At 44.1% G+C, this 18,443-nt stretch overlaps 1 protein-coding gene across 1 annotated transcript in view; it reads left to right on the top strand.

Moving 5' to 3' along the window:
- The window catches only part of cpt1a2b (carnitine palmitoyltransferase 1A2b), a 59,087-nt gene extending 43,007 nt beyond the window's left edge, over positions 1-16,080 (top strand). The window contains exons 14-19 of the mRNA XM_063191013.1: positions 5,137-5,301; positions 8,494-8,622; positions 10,512-10,667; positions 11,055-11,168; positions 11,720-11,812; positions 14,149-16,080. Of these exons, the coding sequence (XP_063047083.1) occupies positions 5,137-5,301; positions 8,494-8,622; positions 10,512-10,667; positions 11,055-11,168; positions 11,720-11,812; positions 14,149-14,265 (774 nt within the window). The 3' untranslated portion in view covers positions 14,266-16,080. The remainder of the gene's footprint in view (positions 1-5,136; positions 5,302-8,493; positions 8,623-10,511; positions 10,668-11,054; positions 11,169-11,719; positions 11,813-14,148) is intronic.
- Positions 16,081-18,443: the final 2,363 nt, after the last annotated feature.

Below are 18,443 nucleotides of genomic sequence, written 5' to 3'. Positions count from 1 at the left end.
ACCTACACATTACACACACACACAAACACACCTACAGATACCTACAAACCTATGCATAACGCGCACGCACACACGTATGCACAACACAGACACACCAACATGCATAACACAGACACACACACACACACACACAAACACACCTACAGATACCCACAAACCTATGCATAACACGTGCATGCACACACACGTATGCACAACACACACACACAAACATGCATAACACAGACACACACACACACACTCACACACACACACAAACACACCTACAGATACCCACAAACCTATGCATAACACGTGCATGCGCACACACGTATGTACACAACACACACACACACACACACACACCCCAGATAAATTATGTTTTGCTGGAGTTCAATGGCATGGTTTTTTTTGTTCTTGGCATGGCGTCCCAATTCAGTCTCAGCCCAGCTCAGTCTCAGCCCGGCAGTAGCAGTCCTCTCTGCCAAATAAGGTTGTAGAGAGCAAGAGAAAAATGCTTTGACCTAAGAAGAAATCACCCCGGGAGAAGCCTTACTAAACCTTGAGAGTGAGAGTTCCAACCTCATTTCAGCATTCGTAGTCAGTCTGCCACATTTACAAGACACTTGGGCATTCATGCAATGTTAAAATACCTTGAGACAAATCATCATACTTTTCCTTTGAGGGTGGGGGGCTACTACTAACCAATTGACGAACTGACAGCTCATTTCACTTGCGTTACACAATCTGTCTCAAAGCAGAGTGTACAGTAGTGTAGTTGAAAGTTGAGCTGGTTTGACTGGTGTGATCACTCCATTCCATCTCTCCATCCGTTGGACTCTTAAGTGTGGTATTCGTGTACTGCAGGGCTATTCAAATGGCGGCCCTGGGGCCAGATGCGGCCCTTGGATGGCAAGGTTCTGGCCCCCTAAAAGCCCCTTGACATACAGAATCGTTTTTCGGAAGAGATAAAACTATGGGTTCTGTATCGAGCTGAAACGGGACACAAGGGATGTTAAAATGCAGGAAATTACATCATACAAATGCAAAACTTTCTGGGGGAGAAGCCCCAGACCCCCTACCTCCTTGAAGTCTCTCGTATTTTTTTCATTGACAGTCCGCAACCATAATACATACGTATAGTTTGGATCCTTTACTCTGACGAATTTGAAAAACTGGCCCTTGTTGACATTTAATTGAATAACCCTGGTGTACTGTGATCACAAACGCAAACACGGTAACTCTCTACTACCCTGGAATAGTTTCATATTACTGAGAGTAAGTGCAAACTAGAAAGCAGAGGTAGCCTTGGTGAGGGTGTAAGTACCTACGGTAGTAAAAAGTGAGTAAAACCTCAGGCACACACTTATTAGGTTAGTTGGACAGAACAGGATTGAATCATTCTCATCCAAAGATAGTGGCCTGGAAACACTGGCCTTGAATGGAATTGACACATTTGTCAAAAACCTGGAATGCCTAGCTAGCTGTTGGAAAAATATTACTACAGCACCATAGTACTATACCACTACAGCACCATAGAACGACACCACCACAGCACCATAGTACGACACCCCCATAGCATTACACAGAGTCTTTAGCAATGCGTTACGATTTAGTCATTCCCATTTTGATGATGGCAGTATGTCAAGGCGATACTACTCCAGAAATTCCAATGAGGCTTCTAATATTACATCAGCTCTTGCTTTCATAGACAAGTTTGAACAGTTACATGAATTGAGAACACCCCCCCCATTTCATGCCAATGGAGATGGCATGCTGGATAGTGAACAGCGTGCCTTAGGCCTCATTCTTGCTTTCGTCAGTACACTGTACACTCCTAATACTTTCATCCACTGTGCTGACAGACACCCCACCATTCTTCACTAACCACATTGTGAAAGTGTTTTTGATCTTATATGTCCACAATCAAGCCCAGGGGGGGTGTAGAGGTCCAAGGTCCACGGTTGGCATAGTTTGCTATCTTGCGGTTTTTGAACGTGGTGAACCCAGTGACCATCAGAATCCTGGTATTGAAATAACAGTGGGCTGAATGTTCATCCGTTCTTACGTTTGTTGTTGTAATTGTATGTAGTTAAGGAGGACAGGATGGTCACAGAAGACAATGTTTCCGCTCACATGGAACAACTCCACACCGTGCTCGACGTCAATTGGATAGTCTGTCGGAAGTCAGTTTGCTTTTTGGAGGGTTTGCACACGATGTAGGTTGGTTGACCTTGTTTTTGCATATATTGGGCTTCCCCTCGGATGTGATTTGATTTAAACTTCTTTGCAAAGGTGAACATATTCTGATGAATTGAGTTTGTAGAATATGGCATGCTGTTATCCAGATTGTTTGTAGGCTTCTTGGGTTTGGGTGCTCTTTAGTCCAAGGTATTGAACCTGTACATCCAGGTTCAAAAATGAGAAAAAAATCTCTGACAAAGGCACTCCACATTAAAATGTCTTTATTATTATTAAGAAGGCACTCATGCCCTCACGCTTGCTCTTTATTAATTTGACGGGTCCTACATGGACATATTCAAAATCAGGCCCACACCTGGTGGCATGAGTGTCTTTTTCCCCTGAAGAAGGCACTCTTGCTGCTACGTGTGGGTCTTGTTTTTAATATGTCCATGTAGGACCTGTCAAATAAACGAAGACATTTTAATTTGGCCTTTAGTCAGATCTGCCCCCCCCCCCCTCTAATTTTTGAACCTGGATATTCTGATGAATATTATGCTGTCTTTGATCTTGGGTCTGATAGGTGGCAAACACAAGCTTGCTCCAACACTAAGTGGAGGTGTTTGTTTCCAGACAGGGGCCGCATAAACCTCCTGGATTATTACTCTTTGCAGTATTGCCTGCAACAAAAATAGAAACTAAATACTGCATATATCTGCTTATTGCATTATGTCGTTGAAAATATTGGAAGTCCTATGTATTCCTGATTGACCCCTACACTGCTAACTTTGCTGTGTTCTTCTCCGCTTTGATTGGCTGGTTTATATGTCCGTTTATAAATGCCTTCACATAAGGGTCTTGCATGATGACACACACATGTAACTACTTCAGTTGCTGATGCAAATGTTTGAGCAGGGGGTTGAAAGGGGGTTCTTGGGTCTTGTGCCTGATGAGCATGGGAATTTCCACTGAAGGTGGAGAAGACGATTTAGGTAATTCCCCACAGAACCGAAACTCAAGTGGTGAGAGTTGCTGCTGGGGCAGGCTGATTGAAAACTCAAGGGCATTTCCTCCTGGGCAGGGTGTCAAAAAGCTGAACATGCAAGTCAGTCATCAACACACACACACACACACACACACACACACACACACACACACACACACACACGGACGTGTGCAATGGAATTATGTTCTTTTCAATGTTTGCTGGGCAACGTTAGCGCGTTAACGTGCGTTAACTATTGAGATCCATATCGCCCGACAATTTTGTTAACGGTTAATGCAGCAGGGTTTTTTTGTGTGTGTGTGTGTTTTTTTTTTCTAGCCTTTGATGACCGTCGTTCGTTACTTTTATTTTGAAAGCGTCAGCGCGCTTCTGCTACTGCTGTCAGAGAAAAATACATCAGGGTCTAGAAAAGTAGGCAAAACAAAATAGGCATAGCCTGGAAGGACATCTTATGAATGGACATTTTCTGTGTAAAGTTCTACAATCTTCATTGCGCATCTCTCGAGCAGGATGTGGCTCGCCTTTGAAGCTGGAAAGGTTGTAAAAAATATTGTAGGCATAGCGTAACACCTATGCTGTGTAGCCTATCAGTTGTCAATAACGCCACGCGAACTAACAGTGTAGGCTACATAGCTGTCTGATAAAGCCCCAATCAAAAAGCAGACCACGAGATATTAAATTCCTCAGGGAACGTTTTGGTTTCTACATCTGCGCTCCGCGTGCATAGAAGGCGCTGTCTCACTGCGGATAGGACTGTCAACATCATCGCGCTGCACGTTGGTTTCGGAGCACAAACTAGGCGTCAGGGCATAGTTGAAAAATCTGCGGTAAAAGAATTCAATATTCGCCGACGCTTCCTTGCTTCTAACATCTGCGCATCACAAAGTTATATTCACCATTCATATCTGCGGTAGGCCTACGGTAACTCCACTCTCTTTGACACAGAGAGAAGGAGGGGCATTCCCAGACATACGTTGCCTGTTGCCTGTTAATTTCAAGAGGGAAGTGTTTTGTTTCTTGGAGGCCCATGTAGAGTATCCTAATTTGAGTTTCTAATATTTCAGTTCAGTTCAATCTTAAATAGCCTTGTTTAATAATTGTATGCAATAATTTGTTTCAATAGGCCTACATTGGATAGGCATAGGCCTATGGCTACTCTATAATTTAGTCTGATAGTCTGTATGTTGGCAAATAGGCTACATTTCCATTTTGAAAGATATAGGCCTAATATTAGGCTACATACGTAGGTAACAGTACTATGCAAAATATGATTAGCCTATGATTGGTCTACTTAATCTTAAGAAATGTCAATGTAGATAGTCTGTTAATAAAGGGGGTAAATTCCAATTCTTTCTGTGGTCGGCTGTGATAGGCTACAGTGAAGGCCTAATCAGTGATTTGGTAATCTGTAATTTTCAAATAAAATGGTGCTTTTGAAGTGGCTTTTAAATTCATTTTTTTTTGTTTCGCGCGCTATGCGATTAATCGCGATTAATCACAGAAAGTTAATGCGATTTAAATATTTTCATGTTTGCCCACCCCTAATTAAACCCTATAAATAAGCTGTGAAGAATAACAGGACGCATCCATCAGTGCCTAGTTGTTTTTGCACAATGACCTTTGTCTTCTGTCAGCAGCACTCTGGCAGAGTCGGGTTGGTCAGAGGACACCAATGCAGTCAGAAGCAGCAGCAGCAATAGCAGAGATTCTTTAAGTATAGAGATATGCCAACATAATAGGTTTCTATGGGCACCTAACGCGACCAGGTTCCGGTCTGCCTAAAGGGGCGTGTCATAATGCTCCTAGCATTGAATAGAACAGTCCTTAGGTCTGCCTAGGTCTGCCTAAGGGGGGCCATAATAGAACCAGGAAACAATGGGCCAATGGAACCTCTCTCTCTCTACTCTCTCTGGTAATAGTGTTCCTACAGAACTTTCACTTCCCCTCTTTTCTCCGTCTCCCTCTCACAGGTCCAAGAGCAGCAAGTGGCCTCTCTGACGGTGGCTCAGGCGCTGGCCGACGACGTTGACTGCCATGTTTTCCCCTTCCGGGACTTTGGAAAAGGCAAGATAAAGAAGCTGAAGATGAGCCCGGATGGTTTCATTCAGCAGGCACTGCAGCTGGCCTACTACCGCGTAAGGACCTTCTCACCGTTACTCGCACATTACTAGCACATGTGCAGATCAGGGGTGCATTTCTCGAAACCATAGTTGCTAACTATGTTAGCTACTTTGTTGTTTGCGATGCAATTTTCCATTGGCAACTATCCAAGGTGCTGACTGGCTAACAGCTACACTTTCGAGAAGCACACCCCAGTCTTAGTTCTAGTTATGCTGTGGGTCGCAGCAGTAAGCCAGTCTGCTACCGCTTCACCTGTCAATCACTCACTCATACATTACTACACAGTGTGCAGAATTATTAGACAAACAAGTTTTTTGACCATATTGTCCTTTTTATGCACATTTTCCAACACCGACTTGTGCGTACATGAAAACCTATTGGATTTAAGCATTCCAGGTCATGCACATTTGTATAAAAAGAGAGGGTGTGTTCTAAGGAGCCCAACACCCGGGTTTCAGTCCGTCTTATCTTGGCCATGTGAAAGTGGAAAAAAAGTGAAAGCCCATTGGGAAACTCCAACTCCCATTGTCATTGTGACACAGCACTCCACAGCACACAAGTGAACACTGCACACTGCACACAACGAAATTGCATTTATGCCTCACCCGTGCAAGGGGCCAGCCCTCAGTGGCGCCCCATGGGGAGCAGTGCGGTGGGACGGTACCATGCTCAGGGTACCTCAGTCATGGAGGAGGATGGGGGAGAGCACTGGTTGATTACTCCCCCCACCAACCTGGCGGGTCGGGAGTCGAACCGGCAACCTCTGGGATACAAGTCTGACGCCCTAACCGCTCACCCATGACTGCCCGTAATGTCTCTGGGTGCTGAATACTGTGATCATCTGAACATTCGATGTTGGTTTCAGTTCTAGAACATAACAGCACTGCAGGGTAATGGTTTTCTGGTAGTTTTACCTTTAATTCCTCTCAGTTTTCCTTTAATTCCTCTCAATTCTTTGGCAGTTTCTTTGTGGAGACATTTCTTGTGACACTGATGGCTTTGCAACAGTGTGTCTAGTTCTGGGATCAAATGACCAATGTCTATGCAATTTCAAGACAGCCATATCCCTCTGGAAGACAGCAAAATTGTGTATAGACTTTTCAGAGTTTGTTAGATTGTTTGTGGCCCATTTTCCCAGAGGAAAATTAGGCTGCCTAATAATTATGCACACCCGATATGGAGTGTTGGGCTCCTTCGATCAAACCCTCTCTTATTTTACAAATGTGCATGACCTTGAATGCTTAAATCCAATAGGTTTTCATGTTAACTTAACCCATTGTTGCTGGATGTTGCGTTGCGCAACATTGGCCCTGGCGCCTGGAGCTGCATGACGCAACATTCAGGCACATGAGATTATAGACAATTTTAATAAAAAATCTTGGTATGTAACAGCTGAATGAACACATTCTAATGCAAGATGAGGGTCTTAGCGTTTAAATGCAACATATTGCATGTTTTTAAGCGATTCGGAGGCTGAGATATTTTGGTTTTTATAGGCTAAGGGCAACTTTTCTTAAAAGGGGCTTAGGCATTCAGCAGCCTTTTTTGTAGGTGCTTTAGGCATCAATGGGTTAATACAGGTTAATGTTAGAAAATAATAATAATGATAATTCCGCACACCCTGTATATGTATGTAAGGACCTTCTCACCCTCACTGATGCTTTACTGTACATGGGCAGATCAGTCTGGGTTTCACGCCTACTACTGGCGTGTAAGAACCGTCTCACCATTACTCATATGTTACAGAATGGCTACCAGTCTATATACTATAGTTATAGTTATAGTTGTACAGTAGCCTGATACTCTACAATTAGGCTAATTGTAGGCTGAATTTCTGCATGAATGTGAAATGGGATGTGGTTGGGGTGAGTGGATGACCATTGCTTTAGTTTTGCGCACCCTCATCCATCGCTTACAATTAGAGTAAGGTGAATAATTGGGCTGAAGTCCAGTTTATTTAGTACTGACTCTTCTCATATTACCACACATGTTATGTTATGGCAGGATTGTTGACTCACTTGCTTATCAGAGAACCCCCATAAAAAGCCAGCAGTCTGCATTTGTTCAATAGCACATTGTGGTGAATCCTGTGTAGAGTAGCGTAGTAAAAGTAGCCTTTGCTTCTGCCAGGGAATGCAGATGTGTGTTAGTTGCTCTTGGCTTGAGTGATGGGAAGTCATGAGGAACGGACTGTTCCCATGGACTTTGTTCAGCCCTTTTTCTGCAGTTTTAGAATGTTTTTTAAAAAAACAAAAATGTATTACAATTGTTGTGCAAGAAATTGAACTTTAAAAAAAAGATTAAAAGCATAATTAATCACTGTCCCGAGTCAGCCGATGCTTATTTGAGTCATGATTAAAAGATGGCTCTCGGCCACGCGACCACTTCCATGGTCCACTGTAAGAGAACCCCAAATGTAACTTTTGGCAGAGCGTTCCGCTACGAGTGTCGTGGGAAACGTTTCTCATATGAAAAATCGCATTCAGATTTTATTTAAACAGCATTTTGTCATGACTGTACATTTTGAGACAGGCATGCCACGGGCACCGCGCAACCTACGTCATCTTACATTGAGCCCCTTTAATGGGGCAAGTATAGCACAAGTGCACAAATTCTGCAAGGTGCATCTGTGCTGAGTATGTGTCTTCAAGACCGCATTAAGATGACAACTTCTTTTCCTGTCTTGGTTGACCAGTGTGACCCATGTGTTTTCATTATGAAACAGCTGTGGTTAGAAGGAGAGTCATAGAGGGACAGACGCCAAGCAAGGAGCATGTTCTCTAGGCCTCTCAAGCTCTCGCCTTTCGCGAAAGCGTTCTGTATTGTAACCCTGATCTGATTGTCGTTGTCTCGATTTGTGTTGTTGTGTCAACTGAATCGAAACTGCTGTCCATTCAAGTCAATATTTTAGCTTGCTATATGCTCAACAATTTGCGAGATTGCAAATTGACTCAATCAAGGTGTGAAGATCTTAATGATAGCTGGCAATGTTTATTCATTTTCTTTCTTAATTTTCTATATTTATTTTCTATATATTCTTTTGGCATTTTTAATTATGTGATTATTGTGTTTGTTTGTTAGTTAGTTGCTTAGATCAGAAAAGTTTGAAAATTTACATTGGAAACGTGTGTGTTCTCCTCTTCCTCCTCCTCCTCCTCCTCCTCCATCTCATGTTCTCTTGCCCTGCGTGGCGTTGGTGTCTGCAGAACAGGGGGGGATTCTGCCTGACCTACGAAGCCTCCATGACCCGGCTGTTCCGCGAGGGCCGGACCGAAACCGTGCGCTCCTGTTCCAGTGAGAGCTGTGCGTTCGTGAGGGCTCTGGACGCAGGAGAGGTAAGACTGCACACAGAGGCGATTCTAGGGTCAGGTTGAGCCCCAAGCGAAAATGCAAAAGAAAGAACATTTGAACCCAAATCGCCACTATTGTGGTAAAGTGTGGGCTGTTATTCACTATCTAGAGGTTTGGGGGCCCCAAGCGGCTGCCTGCCCTGCCTGGTGGCAAGACGCACCTCTGACTGCACAGAGAAATGCATCCCAAACATGGGGTGGATGGGGCGGCTCGGGGGGGCAAACTTAATAGTGTTGGGAAAGACAATGGGAGATTGGGAGAGTTTTGGGAATGTATTGGGAATACACAAATAAAGGGGCGCAATCCAGACATAATACTCAGACATACGCAAAGTGCAAGTGAACTGGCCACGCACGCACGCACGCACGCACGCACACATGCACACATGCGCACACACATACACATGCACACACACTGAGAGGCATAGGTGCTGGAGCACAATTGTACAACAAAGGACTGTCTGCATGCTAGTTAGACTGCATGCTAGTCATGATGTGAATCTCTCCCAGTTCCTCTAATGTTCCCCTTCAGACCGTCTTACCTGGCCCCTGGATTTAATTTTAATGTTATGCAGTTTCACATGAAATATGACATGTTTTGGGAAGAAATCTTAGAAATTAGATTTGCAATACAATTAATTGTATATTTTCACGGGCCCTAGTGAAGGTGGGGGTCTATTGTAAAGGTAACCACCTTCGATAGAGGTCTAAAGTGCAGGGGGAAATCCTGGTGTGTGTTCATAGTGCAGCACTTTATAAAATTTGAAGTGGCCCTCAAATGAAAGCGGCACCTCACCCCTGCCTGCTCTACAGTCTACACAGCCTCCATACAGTGGTGACTCGGCAATCAGTTTGACCTCTTAACAGAGAGAGACAGAGTTGCAGTGTAGGATCTACAGAGGACGGAAGTTGTTGGAGGCTGGAATGGAAGTCTCATCAGAGCAGACGAAAGTAGAGGAAATACATGGTGTGTGTGTGTGTGCGTGTGTGCGTGCGTGCGTGCGTGCGTGCGTGCGTGCGTGCGTGCGTGCATGCGCGCGCGCTCGAGCAAAGATGCAAATTGTGTCTGAGGGGAGGGAGAGAGAGGGGGGAGAGAGAAAGAGAGAGGGTGAGTGTTCTGGACCCCGTTTCTCAAAAGCATAATTGCTAACCATTTTGCAACTTACTTGGTTTCCAATGGAAAATTGCATTGCAACAAAGTAAGTTGCTAACTTAGTCAGCAATGAACACACTGATTTCCTGTGTGGTAAGAGGGAGAGATTGTAAAAGCGAAGTGTGTGTGTGTGAGTCTTTCATCTTGGCTGCCTCCTTCCTCTGAAAACTAGCTAGGCCACTACTCTGGGAGGAAGTAACAGCTGTCCTCTTGTGCAATCCAAATGAGTCCCAATGAGCACTAAAAAGTAGACTCAAAATGTTTCAGTTGGGGAAAACCGTGAAATCAATTTCTCACGCTATTTTGTAAGTCCAGCTGACTGCATGTTCCTGCCAACTCGGAAAGTGTCCATGGTCTTCTGTGCTGTTCATTGTCATTGGCAACTATACCTTGTTTCCTTTTATTTACTCAATTCTTCTTCTTCTTCTTCTTCTTCTTCTTCTTCTTCTTCTTCTTCTTCTTCTTCTTCTTCTTCTTCTTCTTCTTCTTCTTCTTCTTCTTCTTCTTCTTCTTCTTCTTCTTCTTCTTCTTCTTCTTCTTCTTCTTCTTCTTCTTACATTCCAGATGGTGGCCATTTGTAGCCATTATCTACATCCTTGCACAGCACTCTTGGCAGCATACTCCAATATAATGCTATATATAAATACATGTTACTTAGGTATTGACTTGAACTAACTTACCAAAATGGTCACTGCTTCTACCATGTCCTCTGTTCCGGCAGCCTCCAGAGCACTGCAAGAGGCTGTTCCGGCAGGCTGTGGAGAGGCACCAGAACCTCTACCGGCTGGCCATGACCGGCTCCGGGATCGACCGCCACCTCTTCTGCCTGTACGTGGTCTCCAAGTACCTGGGGGTCGAGTCACCGTTCCTCAAAGAGGTGGGTACCGGGGCCGGGGGGCAGGAGGGTGGACAGATGGGACTGAGGATGAGAACGCTTAAGTCCTGTCATGTGCTGTGTTTCTTGTTTGAGAACTTCCAACGGTTTAAGAATTCCATAGAAACTCAGCTTTGAGTTGTAGCATCTTGGGTTGTAGCATGTGGGGGGGGGGGGCTAGCCTTTATTTTTCATGATCGGACAGTGGAGGAGAGAAGGGAAGAGAGTTGGGAGAGGGACCCGGGCCAGAACTGGACCAGCGCAACTGTCCAGTGCCCAGACACCGGAGCCACGGCTGGGACTTTCATGATTAACAGTTGCGTGGCTGGCAGTTAGTTTCCATTGTGGACTAACGAAAGTGTGTGTGTGCATCGATGCCCCTGTGTTCAGGTTCTGTCAGAGCCGTGGCGGCTGTCTACCTCCCAGACCCCCGTGCAGCAGATGGAACTGTTCGACCTGGTCAACCACCCTGAGTTCATCTCCCTCGGAGGCGGCTTCGGACCTGTAAGTCATCCCTCGCCTTACTCAGCTCACTAGACTAAATATCTGTCTGTATCTCTCGGTTTATGTCTCTCTGCATGGTACTCTCTATCTGTTAAAGTATTTCTCTGTCTGTCTGCATGGGTCTCTGTCTCTCTTTCTGGGTCTCTCTCTCTCTCTCTCTCTCTCTCTCTAAATTGGGTTAAAAAACACACTTGTATTAAGACTTGCATTAAGTTTCTCTCTTTCTCTCTTTCTCTCTCTCCCCCCTCTCTCTCTCTCTCTCTCTCTCCTCTCTCTCTCTCTCTCTCTCTCTCTCTCTCTCTCTCTCTCTCTCTCTCTCTCTCTCTCTCTCTCTCTCTCTCTCTCTCTCTTTAAATTGCAGCCAAACTGGTTCATAGAGTGAACTGATCCAGTAAGTTCTTAGGCTGGCTGCCAGCTATGCAACAAAATGTCATTTTTTGTACTAGATATTTAAGTGTGTGTGTGTGTGTGTGTGTGTGTGCGTGCGTGTGCGTGTGCGTGTGTGTGTGTGTGTGTGTGCGTGTGCGTGTGTGCGTGTGTGCGCGCGTTAGGTGGCAGACGATGGCTATGGCGTGTCCTATATTATCGTGGGAGATGACATGATTAACTTTCATGTCTCCTGCAAGCACTCGTGTTCTGAGACGGTAAGGACACACACACACACACACACACACACACACACACACACACACACACACACACACACACACACAGAGGATTCATGTTTGGACGTGGTTTATTTTGGGAAGACCCAAACAAACCACATTCCAGATATAATCAAACAAAGAGAAAGTGACTCTGTTGCTGACTCTGGAAAACACGCGCATATGCATGCTCTGGCTCTCTGCCAGTTTTTCTCTTTATCTGCTTGAGCACTTGACTGGTCAAGACCCCACTAACACGGACCACAGTGGTGACGCAGCAATCAGTTTGACCTCTTAACACAGAGAGAGATGCAGAGTTGCAGTCTACAGAGAACAGAAGTTGTTGGATGCTGGAATGGCAGTCTAATCAGAGCATAAGAAAGTAGAGGAAATGCGTTGTGATTGTTGTACTGTGCGTGCGTGTGTACACAGGTCATTGGTCCTCAGGTAAAAGGGGGGCCCAAAATTGGACATTGTACTCTTAGAGATAGGGATGTAAATAAAATCCAAATGTATCGATGTATTGGAAGTATCAGCCGGCGATTTAATCAAATCGCATCGTATCGTGGGGCATCTTAAGAATCGAAAATAATCGAATCGCTGGCCCCTGTGCAATGCTCTAGCTCCATAACACAATAGCAGTGGAAAGGTAATTGGAAAAAATCGAATCGAATTGCATCGCATCGTATCGTGGGGAATTCTTAAGTATCGAAAAAAAATCGAATCCCTGATATAAAAAATCGATATCTTATCGTATCGTCATGGAGGCAGTGATTTACTAGCCTCGCAACGCCATCCTCTGTACTCCACCCAAAGATTTTGGCTCCACACATCATCTGGCAAAAGCCTCGAGCTCGGTTCTATCACTGTTTTGCCAATCAGCAAACAGTTGAGAGTGGTGACTAAGAGCTCACCCGCGAGCTCCGTTACTGATAGGTTAAGGTAACTATATTCACACTTTCGTTTTGTTATTTGTATGCTTTTGCGACGCTATAATGTAACAGGCATGCTAATAAAGCACAATATGGGTTTTAATTTGAGTTTGGAACTTCAATTAATTTAAATGACAGATTAAGATCAGACCATCTCCCATCGTCTACGGAGACGGATTCCTCATGGCTTTTGCCAGACTGATTGACGGAGTCAACAGTCGGCTATTCGCCCAGGCTAGTGATTTACACCCCTACTAAGAGAGGGCGACCCTTTCAGATCATTTTGTCCTGAGAGTGGTCAAAGCTGTCAGCCACCCTGTACTGTTCATACCGTCCGTCACCAAGGTTAAGTAGCAACACTAGAGCGATCACTCGCTGCACTGTGATGACATTCCTGCAGCAGTAGAGGAAAGCTCTGATAACCCTCCTTCCTCTCGGCGACTGTAGACGGCAGAGCACTGCACAGGAAAGGCATGCACAATCACTGGAGAGCAAAAGCTTTATCCAGCTTGTTTCATCTCAGGGTGCAGGGTTTTATGACTACAGTGTAGTAGGACAGATGTGTTCATCCAGATCTTAGTTGGAAATATTCAAATATTGCCATCCTGGGCTAGCTCCTTTCATAAAACTGAGGGTCGTGGATGGGACCAAACCGTTGTCACTATGGTCCAAATTGCCTCTGCACAGCCCACATTGGTTAACCAATCAAAAGACTGTTTTTTGTTAGCCATTATGGGTTCTAAATGAACACCAGCCAACCGATCAAATGCTGGTGAAATTTCAGTTTGGCTGGTAGAAAACACCACTTACTAGCCACTTTGACCCATTGGTGAGTGTGTGTTTGACTACTAAGATTAACATCTACTAGCCATTTTGACTGGTCATGAAAAAACTAAAGTTAATTCAGAGCCCAGCATTCTGCTGTCTTGACTGCCAAATTCTGCCCATAGCATTCAAACAGAGAATGAAAAAAACACTTGCATTTTGATTGGTGGGTGTTGGCTGGAGCTTGGTTTGGTGTTTATCTAGTTTACTATGCTTGAGGATGAGGTGTTTCATATGAACGCATCCAGCACCATCCATAGTCCACAGTAGCCTGATTATCACAGACTTTCAAATCTCTTTGAGACTTGGTCTGACCAAGACCATAACAATTAACGTTTCCCAAATGGCATGGTTGACCCGCCTCCCTAGGTTTGCTACTGTGGGTGGAGTGCCCGTTTTTTTCGGGAGATCAGAAACGATATTTACATTATTCTTGGCCTGACTGGAAGCAACGCCGGAGGTGTTGCGTCACTTGGAGGGCGCTGCCTGGCTAAGTCCACAGGGTACTGTGCCTGTATCCAATGCTCTCCTGCTCATTGCTCATTCTCCACTTTAATCCATTTCTGTCTTTTTATGTAGGACTCGCACAAGTTTGGAGGGCACATCAGCGAGGCTCTGCGGGATCTGATGACCCTGTTCAGCACAGACCCCAAGGCAACAGCAGAACCACCCAGAGAGGACAAGAAACGCATGTAAAGCCATTGGACCGCAGCTGTGTGTGTGCGTGTGAGTGCGCGTGCGCATATGGCACTGTGTGTGTGTGTGTGTGTGTGTGTGTGTGTGTGTGTGTGTGTGTGTGTGTGTGTGTGTGTGTGTGTGTGTGTGTGTGTGTGTGTGTGTGTGTGTGTGTGTGTGTGTGTGTGTGTGTGTGTGTGCTTGTGTGCGTGCGTGTGTACATAGATGTGTGGCATTCCATGTGTCTCTGGATTTAAACTGGTCCATGCCAAAGCCACTGAATCGGGACATTTAGTTTTCTGTACCAGCTTGCTGCTTGGTTGATGCGCCTTATAACAGCTGAGTATCTAAAGAGGGTGTTCACCTTCCCTAGTGTCCTCAAATTCACGAGAGATTGTTGAGAGAGAGAGAGAGAGAGAGAGAGAGAGAGAGAGAGAGAGAGAGAGAGAGAGAGAGAGAGAGAGAGAGAGAGAGAGAGAGAGAGAGAGAGAGAGAGAGACAGAGAGAGAGACAGAGAGAGACAGAGAGAGACAGAGAGAGAGAGAAACAAACTTAATGCAAGTCTTAATGCAAGTGTGTTTTTTAACCCGTATAATTGTTATTCACAACGTGTGTGTTTTTCTTTGCATTAATGTGGTGACTAGGTGCATTTCCTAAGGGGTACAGATGAAATGCTTGGAGCTTAAGATGGTCAGAACTGGGCACTGGTTAAAGTCAGTTGGTCTTTTCTAGTCAGACATGGGTTTGAGCATATTCTACACAATTGCAGAAGTAGCATGAAAGAGAAGATGGGAAGTGAGCCGCCACTCTATGGATGGATGAATGGATGATGGATGAATGAATGAAAGTTGCTATCCTCACGTCTTGAACAAAAAATGTCAAATGAACATTAGTGTGTTCTGACCTTTGGGTCAGAGGAGTTACAAGGAGGGTATACTTTACTTTTTTATACAATTTTGCTAAGGGAGAAATTGATATTTATGGTAGTGATGAGACCCCCCCCTCCACAATAAAAGGCCAAGTGGTATTTCTTGATAGCTTTACTTTGCCTTTTACTTCTGTTGTTTATAATTTCACAAATGTACTGTAACCATCCCCTGAACCACACATTAAAGCCATACCGCACCATTCTTGGTTATAAGCTCATTTTACACCTCCCTCTGAGTTACTGTAAATAATTGAGTTCTACATTTCTCCTCTTCTTCCAGCTGTTGTCTTAATCTGTTGGTGTTACTTCTAGTGCCAAGCATGATAGATTTGTTCTTCTTCTTATTATTATTTGTATTATTATTGGTCTTTTTTGTGTGAGAGGTGGACAGGAAGTGGAGTGGGAGAGAGATGGTGAAATCGAGCCCGGGTCAGCCGCATGGTTGGCGACGGCAGGGCAGTATGATTGAATATTATAGGACAGTCCAGCTAGATGGCAGTCGATCCCATACAATTCAATTATTCAGTACGTGCTAGCTTGGTGGTAGAATTTGCACGGCCAAACTCAGAGAATAGCTGTAAGTACACGAGAAATGTAAATCTCAATAAACCATTTAAAGGTACGGTGGAAAATGATCCTATTTCCAGAAATGATGCGGTATCTCTTTAAATATATTAGAAATGCATTCCATCTCTATGGCTGTCATATTTTCAAGTGTGTGGAATGAGATGGTACATGAGTGTCTTGGAAATGTGGAGGGGTTTTTTTTTTAAGTTTTGTTTTGTTCTTTTTGGAAGGAGATTTCCTAAATCAAGCCAGAATGTATAGTGTTGTCAGTGTTGTGGCTGACCTTATTTTCCTTCCATGTCATACAGATATTCTAAACAAAATAAAAAATAATCACGTTACATTTGCCTGTATTGTATCGTCATTTTGTTAATTAGGGTCAAAACGGTGCACGTTTCCAGAAAGAATCCAAGACGAACATTACAGCAGGTTGGCTGCAGTGTGACTGGTGATCGAGTCATCAAAATAGTGAATCATTTTCACTACTCCAGACATGGTGGGATTCCTTAGCACTCAGATTTATCCTCAGTAGGTGGCTTGCCCTGAGGGCTCTAATGCTACATCCACACAACAATGGAACAAGGGTGTTTTTGACTGGGTAACCCTGCCCCACACTTGCACACACTTGCGCGCACGCACACACACACACACACACACACACACACACACACACACACACACACACACACACACACACACACACACACACACACACACACACACACACACACACATATACATGGAAAGGAGTGGGTCTCGTGATCAGTCAACTGCAGGTTTCAATCTCATTCCAGTAGGAAACATGTGGGTGTCCTGCAATGCTTGCTGTGACCCCATTGCTCCGAGGACTTTAAAACCCCTTAAACTGTCCTACAGTAAATACTGTAACTGTAAGTCACTTTGGATAGCAGCCCCAGATGTGTGTGTACTGTGTACAGTTGAGAAATGTACACTACAATGGAGATATCTTACTCTGAAATGGGAAGCATGACATGAGCATGGTAGTTTTGGGGTCTTTGAAGACATGACCTAACAATAAACTGTCCACAACTTAATCATTAAGAAATTGCTCTGTAGAGGGAGGCAACCATCAGCGCTCCCCTTTGCTAGCCAGCTTTTTACCATCCCCTCAAACTAATTTCATTTGTGCAGAGAGAGAGTATGAATGAAACTCATACCAATTTTCATTTGTTCACTCCAGAGTATGAATGAAATCAGTATGAGGAAGGGCATGGTCAAATCCTGCTCCGACCTTTACCACCATTCATGTCTGCGGCGCCCTAACCACAAGTTCCTCCAGGAGGGATCTCCCTTTCCTTCCTGATTTCAGTGTAAGGTTTTCTGGAGAACCTGATCAGCTGAAACCTAAAAATAAGATCTCATGAATGGGGAAGCCATGGATCAAATGACCGTATCAGTGGGTGGATACTTCCTGAAATATACCAAAAAACGAAACAAGTCAAAGTGCAGCTTTCCTTTTCATCTGTTTGGTAACATGGTTTGTATCTTTCCTAGCACGTACATGGGTAACGTGTTGAAGCAGGTGTGTCAAACTCATTTTAAGTTCAGGGGCCAAATATTACAGCCTATTTGGTCTCAAGTGGCTCGTATCAGTAATGTAATTGCAAAATATCACAAATTTCTGCTTCATAGTGGAATCCAATTGCTAGTCCATCATCTTGAGGTGGATGACAGCAACTATATCAGGAGCACTGACTGTAAATGGTGACCAAAAAGGACATTTGTTCTCAAGCACTAAAAACCTGAAATCTCTGACAGCTGCAGCAAATTTTGTTATTGGCTATTTACTTCTTATTTTGACATTCTTCGATTTTGGCGCATTGATATCTTCACACTTCACACAGGTCAGTGGAGAGAATAACTCCCCTATAGGCTTCTTATCGGAGGCAACATTGACTTTGAATCCTCCTAGTCACATAGTTCCCTGGTTAAAACTTCAAAAGGAGCAGAGTGTAACGGTATGCTTTATATAGGCCTAAGAAACAAATATAAAAGTGAATGTAAAATAAAGCAGTGGTGTAGTCTACTTTTTTATGGTGGGTATACTGTATATTTGAGATTTTTTTTGAAGTGGGTATACTGTATATATTTTTGCTTTTCAAAACAATGGATCAATCCATTTTAAGTGGGTATACTGAAATCCCTGAAATTTAGAAATCTGTATACTCCGTATACCCCCGTTCTACGGAGACTACACCACTGAAATAAAGTGTTTGCTATATTAATTATAGTAATCTCTATAGTTTCCCAAATTGTTAACTAGTTCTTAAAGTCTCATCAGAGTGAGAGGCACTTCAGAATTTGCCATGTCATCTTCCATAGCCTTGTGCAAAGACATCCCGCACAATGTCCATTCCACCAGCAAACTTTAATTCCATTCCAATTCCATGCCTGCAACTGCAAAACATAAGGAAGAGCATGCCCGCCTCTCTGCCCGCCTCTCTCTACTAATGACAATTGCACTTCCAACCTGCAGGTTGAGAAAACAGGAAAAACACTTAGTGGTCCTTTAAATGGTGATTGATAGCACAACTCAGGACACACCAGGGCTAGGCGGCATACTGTATGTACTGGGCCAGATTCAAACCAGATGGTTTAGTGACTCACCCAGCTATGTAGGGATTATCATACATTGTCTAATAGAATAGGCATCCTTCTATCAAAACAAAGCCCCAGGTCACAT

The sequence above is a fragment of the Engraulis encrasicolus genome, chromosome 2 (assembly GCF_034702125.1).
Source record: "Engraulis encrasicolus isolate BLACKSEA-1 chromosome 2, IST_EnEncr_1.0, whole genome shotgun sequence".
NCBI classification, from domain to species: domain Eukaryota; kingdom Metazoa; phylum Chordata; class Actinopteri; order Clupeiformes; family Engraulidae; genus Engraulis; species Engraulis encrasicolus.
The sequence above is the reverse complement of the archived record's forward strand: the minus strand, read 5'-3'. Positions and strand labels throughout refer to the sequence as shown.